Here is a 20,265-nt window from a genome sequence, read left to right as displayed (position 1 = left end):
TGGTTCTAGAGTTGTAATAATGTTATGAGCTTGGTTCTGGTGCTTTTTTTTACATACTATTGGTGTTGGGACTGCTTTTATATACTGTGTTTGGTTCTGGTACTGTATTCGTTATAATTTTGATTCTATTATTGGTTTGGTTCTGGTGCTGTATTTATATTGTGAGCTTGATTTTGGGGATGTATTTATGTAGTGAGCTTGGTTCTGATACTGTATTTATATTATAAATTTGGTTCTGGTGCTATATTTCTATACTGAGCTTGGTTCTGGTGCTTTATTTATGTTCTGAGCTTGGTTCTGGTACAGTATTTATTCACTTGTGGGTACGCAGCTTACTTTCTGCTTTAATGCACAAGCACAATGCAGACAGACCGCCCTTCAGTGCAATATAATATATATAAAGTTTTTTTTGGAGGCGCCAAAAGAAAAATCTGCACATGATGCCATCCAACCTAAGGCTACTCTCACACATCCGTTTTTTACCGTGATTACCGCGGCATTCTAAACGCTGCGGTAATCGCAGTACAAGGCTCCCATTGATTTTAATGGAGCCTTGCAGACCTGCGCTCGATCGCAGTGTTTTCTAACGCCGCAATTCTCAAGTCACGAGACCAGCGGGGGTTAGAGTTAGGTTTAGGGTTAGGGTTTAGGGTTAAGTTTAGGGTTACGTTTGGGGTTGGGGTTAGTTGCCGACCCTCCTACAGCCCTGCTGCTGCTTATTTAACGGGCCAGCCACTCATACACATCTCCAAAGGGGGGGTGTACCCAACAACCCATCAGGTCGCTGGAATCGCTCACCGCTACTGAAGTGCGGCTGAAATACCAAATATGCGAACAGAACCCCTCCGGGTCAATTCCTATTTGCCGTATTTACACTGACTCTGACAAAACTAGGCAGTTCACCAAGTTACAGTACGGGCTCATACATCGCCCAGATGACAAAAATGGCTGTTTTGTGGGGTTTTCTGGGGTAATATTCAACATATTACATGATGGCCTAGTATAAGAATAGACTGTCAATCTGTATATGCAAAAAAAAAAAGCCCCTTTTTTCGTAACCCTGTGCTATACCGACTCCTAACAGTACTGCAACAATGTAATACACTGAGTGATTAGTTATGCTATTGATTAGCAGCGTACGCGATGACCGCCATCTTATTACGCAGGTTCCATGTGCAGGAGGACTGTAATAGGGAACAGAACCCGTTCTCGCTGCGCACACAATGATACATTTCATCCTTGTGTCAGAATCAATTTAGTGAATCCAATCGGCTTATGGACTCTACGGCGCGAGCTGTCAGTAGGCGGCTGCCACGTCTAGGGTTACAGATGCCCATATAGACTGTAAAAGGTTTAGCATGCCATCTTATAAAAAAGTGGCATGAATTTGTTCTATAAAATGTAGGTCGCTACTCAGCAGCCAACTTTTATAACTCTTCACTGCAGAATACAACTGTTCTTCACCATAGCATCTTCTGACTATAAGCATCAATTGGTTGGAGGATACGTCACTAATATCCCAATCGGGGTGGGTCAACAAATATGACTTCCAGTGATTGCATGAATGGAGTGGCTTTGGGGCACCTTGGCCTCCAGTGACTCTACTTGACTTTTTTCGGTGGCCGTATGATTGGCCCTTTATAGCCAACTGCTGACCATGTGGCCCCAGGAAATAAAGGAACGTAACGGCTTTGAGATAAGCATAGAGCTTTCCTAGAGCTACTTCCAGTTCCTTATGATAATCAGCGGTGGTGGTCACCCTCACCAATCGGACATTTATGTATCAACGGGAAAGATTTATTGGACCGTTCATTTATTGAGCATCACATAACCAGGACTGATTTTTAATCCTCAGGAAGCAATGAAGGTTCCATTTCAATGTTTGCAAGCAGAGATCTTGAAAACTCTAAAAAAAAATGAATACACAGAGTATATTATGAAATGACATAACTTTTCAATAACAATGAATCAAAATACTAACGACCACCCGTCCGTGAGTGAGTTACATGCCCCGCCCCTGATCACATGACAGTGACGTCATCAAAGGTCATAAAACATGCAGAGCCTGACAACAGCTGTGTGCTTACAGGACCTGTGATGATGTCACTGTCATGTGATCAGCCACCTGTGTGAGAGGAGTCCGAGGGTCACATGACCAGGGAGTGATCAGTGTGCGCAGGACTCTGCTGGTTGTGATCTCTGTTGTATGGGATGAAAAATGTACGTAGCAAAGCTGTGTGTGATGTACAATGTAGCAGAGCTGTGTGTGTGTGACGTGCATGTAGCAGAGCTGTGTATGATGTACATGTAGCAGAGCTGTGTGTGAGACGTGCATGTAGCAGAGCTGTGTGTGATGTACATGTAGCAGAGCTGTGTGGCGCATTGCACCACCAGAAACACTAGTATTATAATTTCCTAATAATTACTAGTATGCCTTATATGCTGAAACTAGAAAATCCCTTTAAGAGGTTGTACCAAGATTGGCTTTTATCATCTGTCCATATGATAGGTGCTAAAAGTCTAATTGTTGAGACCTCCAACGATCCCAGGAACAGGGGTCCTGTGCCCACCCCTCCTCCTTTCTGCGGACTTACTGCCCCCCACTCCCACCACAGTAAGGCGAAGCTTGAATGAAGCAGTGATCACAGATGTGCGATACCACCCCATTTGTCTTCAGTGGGATTGCTGAATATAGCCAAGTGCTTGTACTTGGCCATTTCCGTCAGCCCTGTTCAAACTAATGGATCCCCGTTCTTGGGATTGGTTGGGATCTCAGTGTTGAGACCCCACTGATTAGACTTTTATCACCTATCCTGTGGATGTTATAAAGTAGGAGGAGCTGAGGGGATGGATGCATAGTTTTATGGGAAACCATTCAGCATAACTTTTATTTTATTGATCTAAATCTGTGCTCATTTTGGGCTTAGGAGTCAAGTGGGCGGTCCTATGAGATAGCTGTCAGTCACGGATAGGACCGTCCACGGGACTCCTAAGCCTAAAATTAACAAAGGTTTAAAGGAAACCTGTCATTACGTTTGAGCCCCAAAAACTATTGGGCTTAAATATGAGGAAGCAGGTAGTGCAGGGAGCCGTGTTTGATACTATCTGGGCCCCCCATTCCAGCGCTCTGTCCGCATGAAGTTGCTGCGTGCACACTACTGCGTACGCTCTCTAATGCCTTTCTATGGAAGAGCACAAACCTCTGCAGCGCCACCTATAGGATGGCAGCATTCCTTCAAATCAATGTATGACTCTTCAACAAGTCTGTAAAACAATGATTGGGAATAGGAAGAAAGTGCACACACAGCCGTCTGAAAACACAGCGCTGGAACGGGGGACCCGGATAGTATAAAGCACCGCTCCCCAGACTACCCATTGCCTCTTTAGGTAGTTTATGGAGTTCAGACGTGATGACAGGTTCCCTTTAAGTTACACTGCATCTTTGCAGCAGTAGTCGCGCTGATCTCTGCCCGCGTTCTAAGCTTTCACTTACAAGTTAATGTGATCTTTCTCCTAAGGAGCGCTCCGTAGCTCAGTATACCATGTAGTGCCACTAGGGATCATGTTGCAAGTGCCGTAATCTACTAGAACAGGTGGAAAGGTGGCCGCGCCGCTTATCATCGCTGTCACTGTCATTTGCACAGTACCGAAGGTCGAATATTCAAGCAGGAAAAAATACAACTTCCTTTCACTTGTGCATGGCGGGATAATATAAAGCATATGTACCGTATTATCAGTATTGCAGTAGATTATAAATGTGTTTGTCGTATGTTCTCTCTACAGCAGCTTGACAGCAGACGTTTAAGCAGTCCGTTGGGCTCACCGGTACAAGCTGAAGTGTTCTTTCCACGACTGGTAAGTCGCTGCTTTCTTCATGCAATCTATACAAGTTAATTGGCTTGTCTACTATTAAATATCATATTCATTGTAGAAATCATAAAAAATGGACAATATTAGCCATTTAGGCTTTATTCATACCTGCATTCGCATTTCCTTTTTTTTGTCAGAGGAATGAAAATGACTACAGTGCAGATCAGTTATATGACAGAAACCAGCGGCGTCTGACGGACCCCATTGATTCTTATGGGGTCTGTCGGGTTTCAGTGATGGCGTCTGTCATCTTTCCGGGGAAAAAAAAAGTTGCGCTATTTTTTCCGTCAATTTGATGCAATCTGCAATAGAGACTCCTAATGAATTCCCAGACCCAAATGTGAACACAACTTTACAGGCTTTTCAACATTGTGGTACAAGGAAGAATTCTGACATTTAATTACATAGTATGACATCATCTGTTGTGCACGTCCACCTAATGAGCGGAGTGCTGGAGGACGCACGTGCTCAGTCCTTCTCCCCGCAGCCAGGTCTCTGTAGGTATCCTGTGTTCATTGCAGAGCAGCCAATAGAAGTACATCATCCTACCAAAAGTAATGTACTCCTCAGCAAGAATCAAAAGTAGTATTTATTTCCATAGGTTAATACTTAGTGGGCTACTTTGGCTCTGATCACATTGGATACTCCCAGGGGCATACTTTTTTCTAATGTCGATACATTTCAGCTGGTATTGCCCTCCATGAATCCTGCAAATGTCTGGAGAGCTCTCTCAAAGAAGATGCATCGGCCCATCTACAATGGTGCAAGGAGCATCATCATTGGACAGTTGAGCAATGGAAGAACGTTCTATGGAGTGGCGATTCATACTACTCCATCTTCAGAACAGATGGCTGTGCCTGAGTGTGGAGGAGCCTGAGCAACACCTTTTACCTGGGTGATTTGTGGCAACTAGAGATGAGCGAGTATACTCGCTAAGGCACATTACTCGAGCGAGTAGTCTCTAAAGATTTGGGGGGCGGGGAGCGGCGGGGGAGAGCGGGGAGGAACGGAGGGGAGATCTCTCTCCCCGCCGCAACTCACCTGTCACCCGCGTCGCCCCCCGAATCTTTAGAGACGAGCGGGGAGATACTCGGCTAAGGCACTACTCGCTCGAGTAATGTGCCTTAGCAAGTATACTCGCTCATCTCTAGTGGCAAAAGTAAGTATGGTGGAGGCTCCGATATGGTCTGGGGATGTTTTACGTGACACGGTCTCAGTCTGTTGGTTGTAATGACAAGAACCATGAACCCTGACATTCTAGACAATTACGTGCTGTCGTCAATGTGGTAATACTCTGGGAATGGTCGGCCATACTTCCAACAAGACAACGCACCTTGTCACAGATCCAACATTGTTCTACATTGGTTTGAGGATATGGATGTTCCATAATTGGACCTAACGAAACCGTACGGAATGTCTCTGGGATGAACAGGAACGTGCGGTTAGGAAATGCACAGCGGGTCCATTTTCTTTAAGAGAACTTGACAAATATTTGCAGGGTGAATGGTGGGAAATACCAGCTATCAGACGTTAGTAGACAGTGTGCCACGGAGAGGATCCGATGTCATTAGGCCAAAGGAGTCCCACTAAGGGCCCTTTTACACGGGACATTAATCATTCAGTGTAAATGCTAGCAGCGACTGAATGACGAATGATAATTCAATTACTTATTGTTCGTCATTCAATTTCTGCAGGCATAAAAACTGAATGACAGATCGGCTCGTGTAAACAGGCCGTCGTTCATCTATGAATGACGGCCTGTTTACTGACTATGGAGGTGGGCTGAAGGAGTGATCTCTGACCCAATGATCGTGTGAAGGACGGGAGTGATTATTGCTGGGACGACTGTCGGGCTCCGGCACCCGACAATCGTCTGCGTGTAAATGGGCCCTATGTATTAATGTATGGAAATGAATACTACTTTTGATTCTTGCTCAGGCCTCCAATTACTTATGACAGTACAGCTTTCAGCCCTGCTTGCCAGGAAGCGGCAGCCTCTGCAGTGCGTGGCGGTACCGCTTCTGTCACGCTAGCCTTTTTATTTCTGTGTGGTGTCCGATTAACAAGTGGACTGAAAACAGAAGGCATCGACCCCATATTAATCAATGTGGCGAGGAACACCCAGTATTTATAAACGGACACGCGTGAAAGAACTCTTGGCGTGCATCATGCTGGTGCGATTCGCCCATTCAAGTTACACGAAAAAAACCCTGATGCCATCCTTGCGCAGTCCGTGTGCTGTTCGTTTTTCTCAAAAGACCCCCACTGATGAACACGTTATCCCCTATCCTTGTAATTCCGGTACTACACCTTTGTGGGCTAACTCTGTGTAGTAGCGGAATTATAAGGATAGGGGATAATGTGCTGATCGGTGGGGGTCTCACTAATGCTGAGAATGGAGGTCTCATGTCTGTCACCGCGAGGTCGCTTCCCCTCCTGCAGTGACGTCACAGTGAATGGAGTGCCGGTCATGCATGCTCGGTCGGCGCTCCATTCTTTACAGAAACACCTGAACGCTTGTCGCTTGACTATCTGACAAATGGAAATGAATGGAGCGGCAGCGCTCTTGTGCGACCAACGCTCCATTGTTTTATCTCCTCACTGCGGGGGGTGCAGTGAGGAGGACAGGGGACCCCTGTTCTCTGAATGCATGAGGTTCTCAGTGGCGAGACTCCCACTAATCAGCAAGTTACATCCTATCCTTGGGATACGGGATAATAATAATCTTTATTTGTATAGTGCCAACTTATTCCATAGAGCTTTCAAATCACAGAGGAACACAAACAAGGCGGTTACATATGGTACACACTTATTTGGAGAGAGACGGGGTGGGGGTGGTTCAGGAGGTGTAGGAGAGGAGGCATGAGGAGCACAAAGTAGTACGAAAATTGCATGCGGTATTTCATTATTAGGAAACAGAACGGGGGATGAAAAGGAGGTACAGGGGCAGGGGATGTATAAGATAGGCAAAGTGGAAGGTGTGCGGAGCCATAGGGAGGGGCAGGGGGTATGTTATGGGGGCTGGATCAGGAGATTTGGTATGCCTCCCTGAAGAGGTGCGCTTTTAAGGCGCGTCTGAAGTTCCGTGCATCGGGGATTGTCCAGATGTTTTGGGTAGAGTGTTCCAAAGGACCGATGCAGCTCTATAGAAGTCCTGGGGGTGAGCATTAGAGGGGCGTTTAATCTCTATGTGTTGGCTGATCGGACTGTGCGGGCTGGGTGCTGTAGGGACAGGAGTGAGGCGATGTATGGGGGCGCGGCGCCACGGAGAGCTTAGTGGGTGAGGGTGATGAGTTTGAATTTAGTTCTGTAGTGGATGGGCAGCCAGTGCAGCAACTGGCATAGTGCAGAGGCGTCTGAGAAGTGGCTGGATAGGAAAATTAGTAATTGTAATTCTGATAGAACCCCTTTAAGGGAGCATTCAGATATAGTAAAAATCGGGAAAAAAAACAAACAAACGCAATATGAGAACGTAATTATAGAATAGCAACCGACAATCGGAAAAAAAACATACAATGTGGTGTGAATAGAGCCTTAGGCAACTGCACTTAAAGCCCCATTTGGGGCTTCCATCCCAGAACTCCGTCCGGATCATTAAGAATGACGTCCAGATAGAACCATAGCCTACTAAAACGGAGATCAAAGCTGCAAGCTATTCATTTTAGGTGATATGAATGTCACAGATTCCTCCCTTACCCCCCTCCCAAACAGGGGTTTAAAAGGAACCTGTCAGTACTTTTGAGCCCCATAATCTACATTGAGGGGGGGGGGGTAGCTGCTTCTTGTACTTGCCGGGTCCCCTGTTCCAGCCCTGTACCCATGTTGCGACTCTTCAGATTGCTCTGTGCGTATGCTATCCCATAAAGGTCAATGAGCGAGGCTAATGCTCCTCCTCAGTAGCGTAGTATATGGGTCTCAGAGGTGATGACAGGTTCCCTTTAAATGCACAGTGAATGTAGCCGACACTGTAAGTAGCACGGGTGGTAATTCTGCGAGGAGCGAGGACTCCCTGAGACGGGTGATTGGACTAGATGCTAAGTAAATTCTGAGCATGCAGAAGATCAGAAGAATATATAATGCAGCGTGAATGTTACACTCCGCAAATCATCTGCATTTACTTCAAAAACATGGGGATGTTCATTATAGGGGAAGAATAATACATTTTGGTGTTTCCGCCGGCAGCTACGGGGGAGGGGGGGGGGCTATATGCTACTTTCTATATTGCAAAAAATATCGCTAAAATCTGCTACAGGCTAAAATGTGGCAGAATAACGGACGCCTAGGACACGCCGTTCACGCCATTACTTCTGCTATGTAGAATCGCTTTGTACATATTCAGATTGCCGATTCATTACAACTACATGATATTGTATTACACGGTGACTATTGAAATCAGCGCACATTCATTACACTTGCAAGTGGAACTCCGGAGCTGTAAGCGCCCTTCTAGGCCTCCTTCACACGGGCGACATGGCATCGCCACGATATCGCATCGCTGCATCTTCTCGCGGCAATACTGCGATTTTGTAGCGCTACAAAGTCGCATGTGACGCTACAAAGTTGTGCAACTTTGTAGCGTCACATACAAGGATTTTCGGGGGGCTTGAAATATAAGCCCTACCCTGAAAATAAGCTGTGACTGAAGAAAAAACAAAAGTATGCATCACCTCTCCTGTGCTGTCCGGGGCACCCCCGCAGCTTCTCCCCAAGTCCCGGCACTGATCATCTTCTTAATCTTCTGGCCGGGGATGGAAAAATCCCCGGCTGCTGGAAGCGCTGGCTGTGATTGGCTGACGCTTAGCCAATCACAGCCAGTGCTCGATAAATGGCGTGTGAAGGAGGCCTTAAGTGTAAGGATGCTTTTACACACAGCGATGTCCGAGGTCCTAAGTCAGCTTAACTTGTCCTACTAGAGCATTGGTCCCCAACTAATGGCTCAGAAGCCACATGCAGCTTGCCACCCCATGCTGTGTGGCTCGCCATATTTGCACTGAGTTGAGTACTATTTATGCTTTCTTGCTATAATGTGACATCCACTAACAATATTACAGACATATCCTATCCCAGGAACAATGACATGTGGGAGGTGTAATGCCAAGGCTGAGCCTGGGAAGTAATGTTTTTCCTTGAGGAGAGCACCATGAGGGTGCAAGAAGTCTTAGATAGGCCGTGCAGTGCTTCCTGGGTAAAAGTTATGCAAATCAGTGACAAAAGAATTCCTCCACAGTGCCACCTATAGGAAGGTATCTACTCTGAGTCAATATCCAACCTTTTAACAGGCCTTGCAGCATGACTAGAGATACGAGCCATAATCCATGTAGATACAGCTGTTTTGGGCTTATTGCCCCTCATCAGTGTACAGTAAGAGGCTACCTACATGAGTGGCCATCAATGTCTGAGAGGTAATGTCTTTCCTTATGGAGAGCACCACAAGGTTGTAGTAGTCTTATGTAGGCCATGCATTGCTTCTTAAGAAAGAGGGCTTTGGCAGTCACATGCTATCCATCGCTGAATCACTGGTGAAGCCTGTGATTGGGATGTGATGACTGCAGTTTCTTCTGGGATCAGAGCACCATGGACAGGGCCTCCTGCATTGGATTGGGAGGCAACAACGTATCCTCTGTCCACAGAATAGGGGTTAACTTACTGATTAGTGGGGTCTCAGATGTGAGACCCCCACCAATCTCATAAACAGGGTTCCCATGTCCCCCTCTGCCTGTCACTGTGAGGTCATTTCTTCCCCTGCAGTAACGTCAGAATGGCTGAGCATGTGCAATTAGCTCTCCATTCATTTCAGTGGGGCTGATGGAAATACCCAAGCGCTTGCCACTTCGCTATCTCTGCAGTTCTGTGAAAGGTGAGTGGAATGTCAGCACACTTACATGATCAGCGCTCCATTCAGTCCCCTCCTTGCCGTGGGCAGTGCAAAGAGCCTACAGTGAGGAGGACGAGACACATGGGACCCATGTTCTCGGGATCGGTGGGGGACTCAGTGGTGAGACCCCCAAGATCAGTAAGTCATCCCTATCCTGTGCATAGGGAATAGTGATTCTCTTGTATATCTTCCTCTCACAGGGGAGGGGTGACATGAATTTTTGTTTATGTTGTCAACCCCACATCAATCAGTGAGCATGTTTGCTCTCTGATTGTCACATAAGGGATTTTTCCCAGAAAGGAAGTGAAATGATGAAGACTTGCTCATCTTAGCATTTCTCTATACTATTTAACCCCACAGATGCTGCAGTCATTGCTGACTGTGGTCTCTAAATGATTTTATAGAAAAAAAAAAGATTGAAAAAAAACCTTTTTTTCCCCTTATACATGGCTTTAAATATTGAAAAGAAATAAGAAGAACCCCTTCCCTTCTACACATAATTAGAATCACCACATCCGTAACAACCCGTGCTATAAAATATTATATTATATATCAATTTGGTGTTGTCATAATCGCAATAACTCGTAGAATGAAGTTGACATCATATTTATACCACTTAGTAAAAGCCATAAAATAAATTGCAGAAAAACAATTGGTGAATTAGTTTTTTTCTCGTGCCCCTAGCAAATAAAAGAAATTAATAAAAGTTATTTAATACATTTTATTTACCTGAAATTGATTCCTATAAAAGCAGAACTCATCCCGCAAAATACAAGGTGTCATACAGCTACAATGGTAAAAAAATTTAAAAAGTTATGACCGCTGGAACATAAAAGGGGAAACGACTTACTGGCATACGAATGACTGTCTGTGTGTTTTTACACAGAGTGTAACAAATTGTTGGAAGCATTTATACAGAACGAACTATCGGTACTGTTGCATTATGTCACCACCCGAAGTTAGGGGCGGCGACATAATACAGCACTCTTGACATTGAGTAACGCCCCTAGCTTCTGATTGGCTGGGGGCGTGTGTCATCCCCCAAGTGCCATTGTCTCTCAAGGAGGACAGCGGCAGCAGAAGGAGAGGCAGCGGCGGTGGCATGAGGAGAGGCTGCGGCACGGCATGAGGAGGGACTGCAGGGGTGGCATGAGGAGAGTCTGCGGCGCGGCATGAGGAGAGGGTGTGGCGGAGGCAGGAAGAGAGGCAGCGGCGAGAGGAGAGCCACTGGCAGCAGCACCAGGAGGAGAGGCAGAGGCAGCGGTGGCAGGAGGAGAGCCGGCGGCTGCGGCGGCAGCAGAGCCACAGGTCCTACCAGCAGTGTCTGCATTGATTTTTGCCTGGGCTGGAGGGTTAGGGTTACTTTTCCTGTTAGGCTTACATATAATGTAAGCCTAACAGGAAAATGAATCCTAACCCTCCAGCCCAGGCAAAAATCAATACAGACGCTGCTGCAAGCCCTGTCAAACCCCTAGCTTCCGGTGGCGTCAAGGTACAACAGTACCTGAACTATCATTCCCCAGGTTCTTTGGCAGGCATGTATTTGAAATTTTGACCCTCTCCTCAATGCTTGCGTATTTGTTGCCGAGTCCACTGCAGGTACACAATATGCGCAAGTGGTCTCAAGTGAACATTCGCGGCTGCGGTCTCTTGCTTAACCAAAACCAGATAGAAACCACAGCAGTTCAAAGACTAGCCAGACTGTTCAGTCGAAAATCACTTTCACATATTCATGTGTTTTCGGGAACCAATGAGTATTAAGTGGTAGTAAAAAATGTTCCAAAAAAAGGGAAACAAGCGCACACCTCCATACAAAGTTGTTGGTTGGTTGTTCAAAAGCAGCGATTACTTCTTTACACCAGATGATAATAAACCAGCTGTAGTGTACAGAAGTTGTTGTGCATATGTTCTGGAAGTTTCTGAATTGTCTATGTTGTCTTGTGCTTATGTGTATTTCCACTGTCTTCTTTGTGTAGGAATATGATGTGTATTGCATAGCTGCAGCACTGAATGGGTTACAGTCTGGGTTATGTCTGGAAAAGTATCTATTTGTATGTCATGTGACCTTGTTTTATATATGTGGTTGCAAGGTGCATGAAAGTGGTTGTTGAGTTTAGTTTGTAGAGAGGAGTCAGTAGTTGGTGAGAGTTGGAGAGTGAGCTAGGACTATGGTGGGCCGGTACTCAGACACCTTCAGTCTGAGTACTAGAAGAGATGAAAGAGGCTGAACAGATAGACTGCTAGTGCCGGGAACCCCTTTTTCTTTCCCCATGTGGAGTGGAGTATATGAGGAGTGCCGCAATTACTGTGAGTTTCCCGCCACGCAGTGTGAAGTGCAATTCTACAAAATTCCGTGAGTGTAGACCAGTAGAGTGTTGGTGGAGTCGCTCAAGAGATGGTGTCCGGGACCAGAGAACCACAGATTTCTAGGCCTGTGTAAGTCACTCAGTTCTCCTGTATTTTCCTCCCTGACGCATCACGTGTTCCTCTGCACTATTGTACCGCCGGCGGATGTAAAGTGGACTATAATTGGTGGAACCGTTACCAGTTGATTTACAGTAAACGGCTTTTCCGACCGTTCCCGGTTTGGCCTTTAAACTTTACCACCTGCGTGCGCATTCTTATTTGTTTCCCCGAGAGATCACCGCGAAGGAAGGAACGGTGGCGTCACCCGTGACAAAAGGACTAAGGTAATCCACCAGTGGGTTTCCCAATTTAAAACAGTCTGCCATCGGCCCTTGGACCTGTCCCTGGTTACCTTCCGAGAGGGAGACACTAGAGCCACTGTGTCAAGTGAACTACTCTACCCCCGTTGTCTTCTAGGCTGGGGCCCACTCCTCGGACGCTGCACAGCGACTATTTTAAGGCAAGCTGAGACGAAGCAACTAGTGAACAAATTCTCGCTCGTCACCCAGTTGGTGAATGATTGTCACTTACATTTGCGACTATTTGAACCATGTTAAACCTCCCTTTACCATGACAGGGGGAAGTATGACTGCAGGATCAGACTGCTAATGGTTTGTTTGTAGTCTGTAACTATAGAGACGCCTAGGAATGCATAGGAGCTGGAGTCACAAAACGGTAGGAGATTGTTATGTCAGTATGAGCTACTTTGCTGGGGGTCTGAGTCCTCTGTGCACTTGTGTCCTGGATTACGGATGGAATGGGTTTTGTCTGGGTTGCTGGTTTAGTGCACCTGGGGGTTAATTGGGAGGGTTCTTAATCCCTCCTCAGACTTAGAGCTGTGCTAATCGGTTGTTCTATGCAGTGTCCTTCTGGACATGCTAGAGAGCATAGCTGTGTGCAGTCACTCATCTGGTGCTTTGGCTCCCTAGGTTTGCTGCAAGTGTTTAAAGGGTTTCTGTCATTAAAAAAAAACATTAAATTCCTACGTATTCCTCCCCAGGCCGTCTTCTTACCGTGTCTTCTTCTTGCCTTCTTCTCCAGTCCCGCGGGTCACCTCACCGCCAGCTGGCCGGATCCTCTTCTTGTTATGATGTGTCCATTCTATGCATTCTTCTTGTGGCAGGTCAGGGTAGGTTATGTCACTAGTAACGTAACGTTCACTGCCTAGAAAGAAATGCCAAGCTATTACCGAGAGTGCGCGTGCACTCTGTCTCGCCGTGAGAGTTCATATGCTATTGCAGCGAGACCACAGCAGTCTCAGCAATAGCTCGGCACTCCCTGCTAGGCTATGAACACTACGTCACTAGTAGTGTAGAGTACATTGCCCGGCAGGAAGAAGACTGCAGAGAATAGACGCTTCATCACCGGAAAAAGAAGAATCGGCCGGCTGGAGGTGACCCGGGGACTGCAGGAGATAGGAGAAGATCGGCGGGGAGAAGATGCGATAAGAAGACTAACGGGGGAGGAATTTTTTTTAATGACAGAACCCCTTTAAGAGAAGTCCTGTGTTTTGTGTTATGGTGGAGTGTGTGCAATGGAATTGGGTTTTTGGTATCGCCAGGTCAGGATGAGCGAGAACCCCAGGTTCCAGCGTAAGTGCGTCCTTATCAGGGCGATCCATTCATTATTTAGGCAGGGATTATTTCACCTTTTACAATCCTATAGGGAGAGTTCCCGTTTACTTTAGTTTCTTGTTTTCCACTTTCTGTTTGCTTTTCGTGAGTCTCTGTGAGTTTGTCCCAGGAGATTACTTTGTCCGCATAATATTTTTAAGCAAGACTTTGCAAAGTTGTTTTAGCCTTTTGTATTTTATATGCAGTCAAGCAAGAAAAATGGTTGCCGTGGTGGACAAGCTTTTACGGGGTGCTTAGTAAGACATTTTTGCTATGTTCTGGCTGCCAATCAAAGCAACAATTGCTGTGTGTAAATGGTGACAATTATAGGATCCGACCTGCTAAAAATATCTGCTGTAATGATCACCATCGTCCTTCATCTACGACCAGAAATAGTTCCCATCCCGGCAGGTAATCCCTGTGTCAGCATTGTGTAAGCTGAGTTATGCCAGGTCCAGAGCCAGGTGGCGGTTCACGGTCTCGTCCTGCCGGCTCAGTGTTACCGAGCCAATTATGTTATTACAGTAATGCTGTATACAAGGTCTATAAACAAGCAGATGCTTTTTTACATTTATGTGCTCTTAAAAAACATGAAAAACTTCAAGTCCAGTTCCCCAGTACAACAATGTCAACCTAATTATACATGTCGTACGCCGGTAATTATAACTGGAAGCAGCTCTGGTTAGTCCAGATTGGACCCTATAATCATGTTATGCTTCGTGCATCACAGTATACTGGCGCTGCTCCGGGTGTCTGTGTTTGCAGGACTTTAGATGACTACAATGTAAGAAATCAAAGTTATTGTCGCCCCAAGGTTGGTTTCACAAGCACAGTTTTTTTTTTGTTTTTTTAAAAATAACACTGAAGTTTATAATGCAGTTTTTTGAGCAAAAGCAAGAAGCGGATCCAGCAGGAAGGAGAAGCAGAAGTCCTTTCCTTTTATATTTGCCATATCTTCTATATCTATATATATAAAATTGAATGTATGCGTGTCTGTCTGTCTGTCTGTTTGTCCTTTATGTGCTACTACACCATTCATCCGATCGCCATGAAACTTTGGGAAGTTGTTGAGTACACTCCTGGGAAGATTATAGGCATAGTACATTTATGCTACGATAAATGGCGCGCGTGCGTGCGTCGTCGACAGTTACGACCCCCCCACGTAGATCGTTCGATTTCCATCATTGCCACTAATTCTCTCACTTCCCGATGTTGTAGAAACATGAAATTTGGCACGAGCATTAATTATGCCATAAATAGGAAACGCTAATGGGTCCCAACTCGATTATTCAATTCTAAGCGCAAAACAATTAGCGTCCAAATTTTACGTACGGAATGTAATTTTTCACTTCCTGATATATATAAATGAATGTATGTCTGTCTGTCTGTCCTTTATGCATTACTACACCATTCATCCAATTGCCATGAGACTTTGGGAGGTTGTTGAGTACACTCCTGGGAAGATTACTGGCATAGTACAACTATCCTACGATAGGTGGGGTGCGTGCGAGCATCGTCGACAGTTATGCCCCCCAGACAAAGATCGTTTGATTTCCATCTCAAGCACGAAAGCAAAAGGCATTACGAGCAACAGGATGCGTGCTCAACTACAAAATGATGCATCCGCCGAACATATCACAAGACAATTGCTGGATATTGAGAATGCTGAGGTAAAATGAAAGCTGTGCTGTGATTGGTTGCTACTTCTTATACTACTGAGGTTGCATGAAAGCTGTGCTGCGATTCGTTGTTATATATTATACCACTGAGGTAACATGAAAGCTGCGCTGTGATTGGTTGCTATATATAACACCGCAGAGGTAACATGAAAGCTGCGCTGTGATTGGTTGCTATTTTTTATATTGCTGAGGCAGAATAAACGTTGCGCTGTGATTGGTTGTTATTTCTCTTACTGCTGAGGTAACATGAAAGCTGCGCTGTGATTGGTTGTTATATTTTATACTGCTAAGGTAACATGAAAGCTGCGCTGTGATTGGTTGTTATATATTATACCACTGAGGTAACATGAAAGCTGCACTGTGATTGGTTGTTATATATTATACCACTGAGGTAACATGAAAGCTGCACTGTGATTGGTTGTTATATATTATACCACTGAGGTAACATGAAAGCTGCGCTGTGATTGTTATCTAGATATATAAAAACGAATTAATGTATGTCTGTCTGTCTTCGCAGCAATGCGTGACGGGTAAGCTAGTCCACTATAAAATATATGGCAAAGTACTTCATGAAATTTGTAAAACCACCCTGACCGCCTGATCATACTTGTGTAGGTATAACCGATACACTATCCTACCAAAAGTAGCCTGAGCAAGAACCAAAATAAGCATTTATTTCCATAGGTTAATACTTAGTGGGGCTCTTTTGGCCCTAATGACATCGGATACTCTCCGTGGCATACTTTCTACTAATGCCTGATACACTTCAGCTGGTGTTTCCCTCCATTCATCCTGTAAACATCCTCTGAGCTCTCTCATATTTTCTGTCTCGGTGTTCTAGTTCATCCTAAAGATGTCAGTAGGATTCGGTTCAGGGCTCCAATCATTGAACATCCATATCCTCAAACCAACATAAAACATGGTTAGATTTGTGACAAGGCGCGTTGTCTTGTTGGAAGTATGGCCGACCATTCCCAGAGTACTGACACGTTGTCGGCAGCACATTATTGTCTAGAATGTCAGGGTACGCCTCCGTGTTCATGGTTCTTGTCACTACAACCAACGGACCGAGACCATGCCATGTAAAAGATCCCAGACCATAATGGAACCTCCTCAGACGTCCTCCACACCCAGGTACGTCCATCTGATTTGTAGATAGAGTAGAAGGATTCACCACTCCATAGAATGTTCTTCCATTGCTCTACTATCCAATGACGACGCTCCTTCCACCATTGTAGTCAGGCCGATACATTGCCCTTCGGCATAACCCGTATATCCAATAGTGTACACTTCCCATCACAAACTATGGCTGACACCCCCAAGGGTCTGCATCCTATGTAGTATGGCTTAGGACACGTGACACGCTAATATGACACGATCCCTTCTACCGATAGGGGTGTCCACATACTTGTAGTAGGATAGTGTACATTGCATCAGTGACTCCCAACATGTGGTTTCCAGCTGCAGCGGTTGGAAGAACAGGCGGCCGACTGGCACATTTCATACAGGATCTCAATGAATATTTGTGATTCCCAATGCTCTGCCAAGAGTTTCCCCAAGTGATACAAAGTCTGCCTCACATTATCCTCCACAGAGGATACATTAATTCATCTGTTTTGATACATTTAACCCATTTTTAGGGTTTAGTGGCTTTTTTCTTGGCAGAGTTTATGCATTTATTCAAGTATTAAACATGCCACAAATATTGCACTTTGTCGTGGTTTTTGTACTTTTTTGACCTTTTTTTTGCCAACTCTAGCTTTAGCTTATTTTTTCAGGCTTTTCTTCATATGCTTTTCCATGGCAAAAAATATGAAAAAAAGGTAACCTATGACTAAAATGCCTGTATTAAAAAAGATGGAAAAAATGCTTGAAAGTCACACAAAAAGGGTGTGAAGCACGCCTTCCTGCTGGTTTGAACAAGACCATAATGAGACCGCTGGCTCCTATGAGTACTGTTCACTTTGGGTTCAGTTGCTGAGGCATGGAGTTGGGGGATGATGATGATGGAGGAGGAATAAAGTTTGGCTTTCATTTTTCGCCCCTGACATGCTGTCACGAATCATGTTTGAATCAGGGGGTGTCACTCATACTCGCCCCGTTCCCTTGCTGTCCGCCCACATAGCCGTCACACCTTGACTACGTCTGCAGACACTCCTAATGAACAGGACTAGTCCTGCCGTAACGGGTGTGCGCATACATAGTCTACTGTGGGATATCAGTCTGTCCAGTTTGGAAGCTGAAGCGATTGGGAATCTATTTCACCTGCTTTGGTGCAAATGAGGGCAGCTTTACACGGACGTATGCGCGTCTTGCATTGCACGCATGGAATTAGCACACGCAATACTTAGAGGATAGAACCCAATGATGTCAATGGGTATCTTCTCATTAACGATTTTTTTTCCACGCAACTGGGACTGGAATACCCAGAGAGGCTATCCAAATTGGGACTATCTACTCTAGAAAAAAGACGGCTAAGGGGCGATCAAATAACTATGTATAAATACATGAGGGGACAATACAAGGATCTCTCCCAGGATCTGTTTATACCCAGGACCGCGACGGTAACAAGAGGGAATCCGCTAAGTTTAGAGGAAAGCAGGTTTCATCACCAACATAGAAGGGGATTCCTTACTGTAAGAGCAGTTAGACTGTGGAACTCTCTGCCTGAGGAAGTGGTGACGGCAAAATCCATAGAGGAGTTTAAGAGGGACTAGATGTCTTTCTGGAGAGGAGGGACATTATAGGATATAAATCTTAGGTTAATTGTAATCTGGGTTTACAGGCAGGTAGGAACTATTAGGGGTTGATCCAGGGATTAGTCTGATGGCCATTAGGGAGTCGGGAAGGCTTCTGCTTTAGTTTTTTTTTGCCTTCCTCTGGATCAACACAGGAGGATAGACAGGCTGGACTAGATGGCCATTGTCTTCATTCGGCCTTATAAACTATGTTACTATGTTACATTTAAGTCACACACACATGAAAAGGGTACCTGCTCTTTTTTTCTGTTTATTTGTGTACCACATAGCCCCATAGAAGTCATGGGGAGGTGCGCAATTCTGCAATACGATGCACAATTCTGTGAGGAATTGAACACTTCTGGACCTTATTAGGGTAAGTAGCCTTTTAAATCAGGATGGGAGGGGGGGGGGGACCGGAGGAGCACTGCCAGAGCCATACAAAATGCATGTTTCTGACCAAAGTGTCAAAAATGGACCCGATAGGGCCCGAGTAAGTTCCGTAGTAAGACTCGCCGCCCGTCACCGTGCGGCTCTGTTGGCATTCGCCAGACGACACCAGAATTGGCCAGTCCCCATTCACACCCCGTTCTTTTCACAGATGTGCTAAGTCGTTCTTCATTCATTGAAATTTGATGTGTGATTTAGGTGTTCCCTTACTTGTAAGAGTTTATATATATATATATATTAGTGTATGTTTTTAATATCCTCGCTTCATCCTATTGCTTGTTATTTCAGACAGTTCCTTTCTGCGGTCACATAAAAGGCGGCATGAGACCAGGGAAGAAGATCCTCATTATGGGAATCGTCGGCGTGAATCCAGAGAGGTGTGAATACTTTTACTGATTTGTTGTGTTCCTGCTGGATCTGTGAGTTGTGACTGGTAGGACAATAGTTGGTTATTACAGTAGCAGCCAAGATATGGGAATTTATCAACTTTTATAGAATACCCGATAAGTGGAGAAAGAAGACAAAGTTTCTTATAGTCTCCTTTACTATTGATTTATGCAAAGTTTGTTTGAAAGTGCTGTGCCTACGTAATGCTGGCTATACAGGGTGTAGTGAAAAAGATGGATCCGGCGCTGTATCACAATACTAGCATGCTATATTGAAATAGCAATAGGCAGGCATGGATGCGCTACATGATAGTATGGCGTACAGGCCGCTGGGGGCCCTGGAACATGGATTTCAATTTTGTGTTGTGGCCCCTGTAAGAGATAGAAAAGAAAACCCATTGAAATCCATGTTCTAGGTGTTACGATCGTCTGGGCAAACTAAGCACGGGGCCCACTCAATCGTGACCACGAGGGAACGGATACGCACATGGGTTTCAAGCAACTGGCCCTGTGCTGCAGGGAGGATGACATGGCCCTACCTAAGCGGGAACATCGCCCCAATAAAGGGTGGCCCAGCAGTCTTCGGAACTGGGCCCTAGCTGCTCCTAGGAACCACATGCCACATAACAGGGACAACTGGACAGAAGAAGAAGACACACAGAGCCAGAAAACACAGCATACAGCAGCCAAAATGCAACCACTAATAGCAGATAGTAAGCTGAATATAAATACCAGGTATTAGTTGACATTTTGATCAAAACATGGAAGCTAGCGGGCCACTTCACGGCTCTTGGCTATACAACTAGTCCCTACACTAACCAGGAGTCCAGAGGGACCAGACACAGTTCACACTGCAAGCTGCAACAGCACAGACCAGAACACAGATTACACAGCAAGCTGCAACAGGACAGACCAGAACACAGATCACACAGCAAGCTGCAACAGGACAGACAACAGGACACAAGTCACACAGAAAGCTGCAAGCTGAAGTAACATGACTGCTCACCCTGAACACTAAACACACAGCAAGCTGTAACGAACATGGATACATGACTGCTCACTCTGGACACTAGACAGAAACTGACCGGAGCTGGGTTTATATGTAAGCCAAGACTCAGGAGATTGGCTAGCAGGAAGTCACCATACCCAGCCAGCTCAATCATTCACCACCTGTGTAGCTGTGCTGCTAGCAACCATAGTACTACAGGTCTCAGCAGCACAATATAACACTAGGTATCCGTGCACACT

The 20,265-nt window shown here is 45.4% G+C and overlaps 1 protein-coding gene across 1 annotated transcript in view; it reads left to right on the top strand.

Moving 5' to 3' along the window:
- Positions 1 to 20,265, top strand: part of LGALSL (galectin like) — a 39,281-nt gene that overhangs the window by 10,850 nt on the left and 8,166 nt on the right. Inside the window, exons 2-3 of the mRNA XM_066595488.1 lie at positions 3,784 to 3,855; positions 18,920 to 19,008. Coding sequence (XP_066451585.1) covers positions 3,784 to 3,855; positions 18,920 to 19,008 — 161 coding nt within the window. The remainder of the gene's footprint in view (positions 1 to 3,783; positions 3,856 to 18,919; positions 19,009 to 20,265) is intronic.

The sequence above is a fragment of the Eleutherodactylus coqui genome, chromosome 3 (assembly GCF_035609145.1).
Source record: "Eleutherodactylus coqui strain aEleCoq1 chromosome 3, aEleCoq1.hap1, whole genome shotgun sequence".
NCBI classification, from domain to species: domain Eukaryota; kingdom Metazoa; phylum Chordata; class Amphibia; order Anura; family Eleutherodactylidae; genus Eleutherodactylus; species Eleutherodactylus coqui.
The sequence above is the reverse complement of the archived record's forward strand: the minus strand, read 5'-3'. Positions and strand labels throughout refer to the sequence as shown.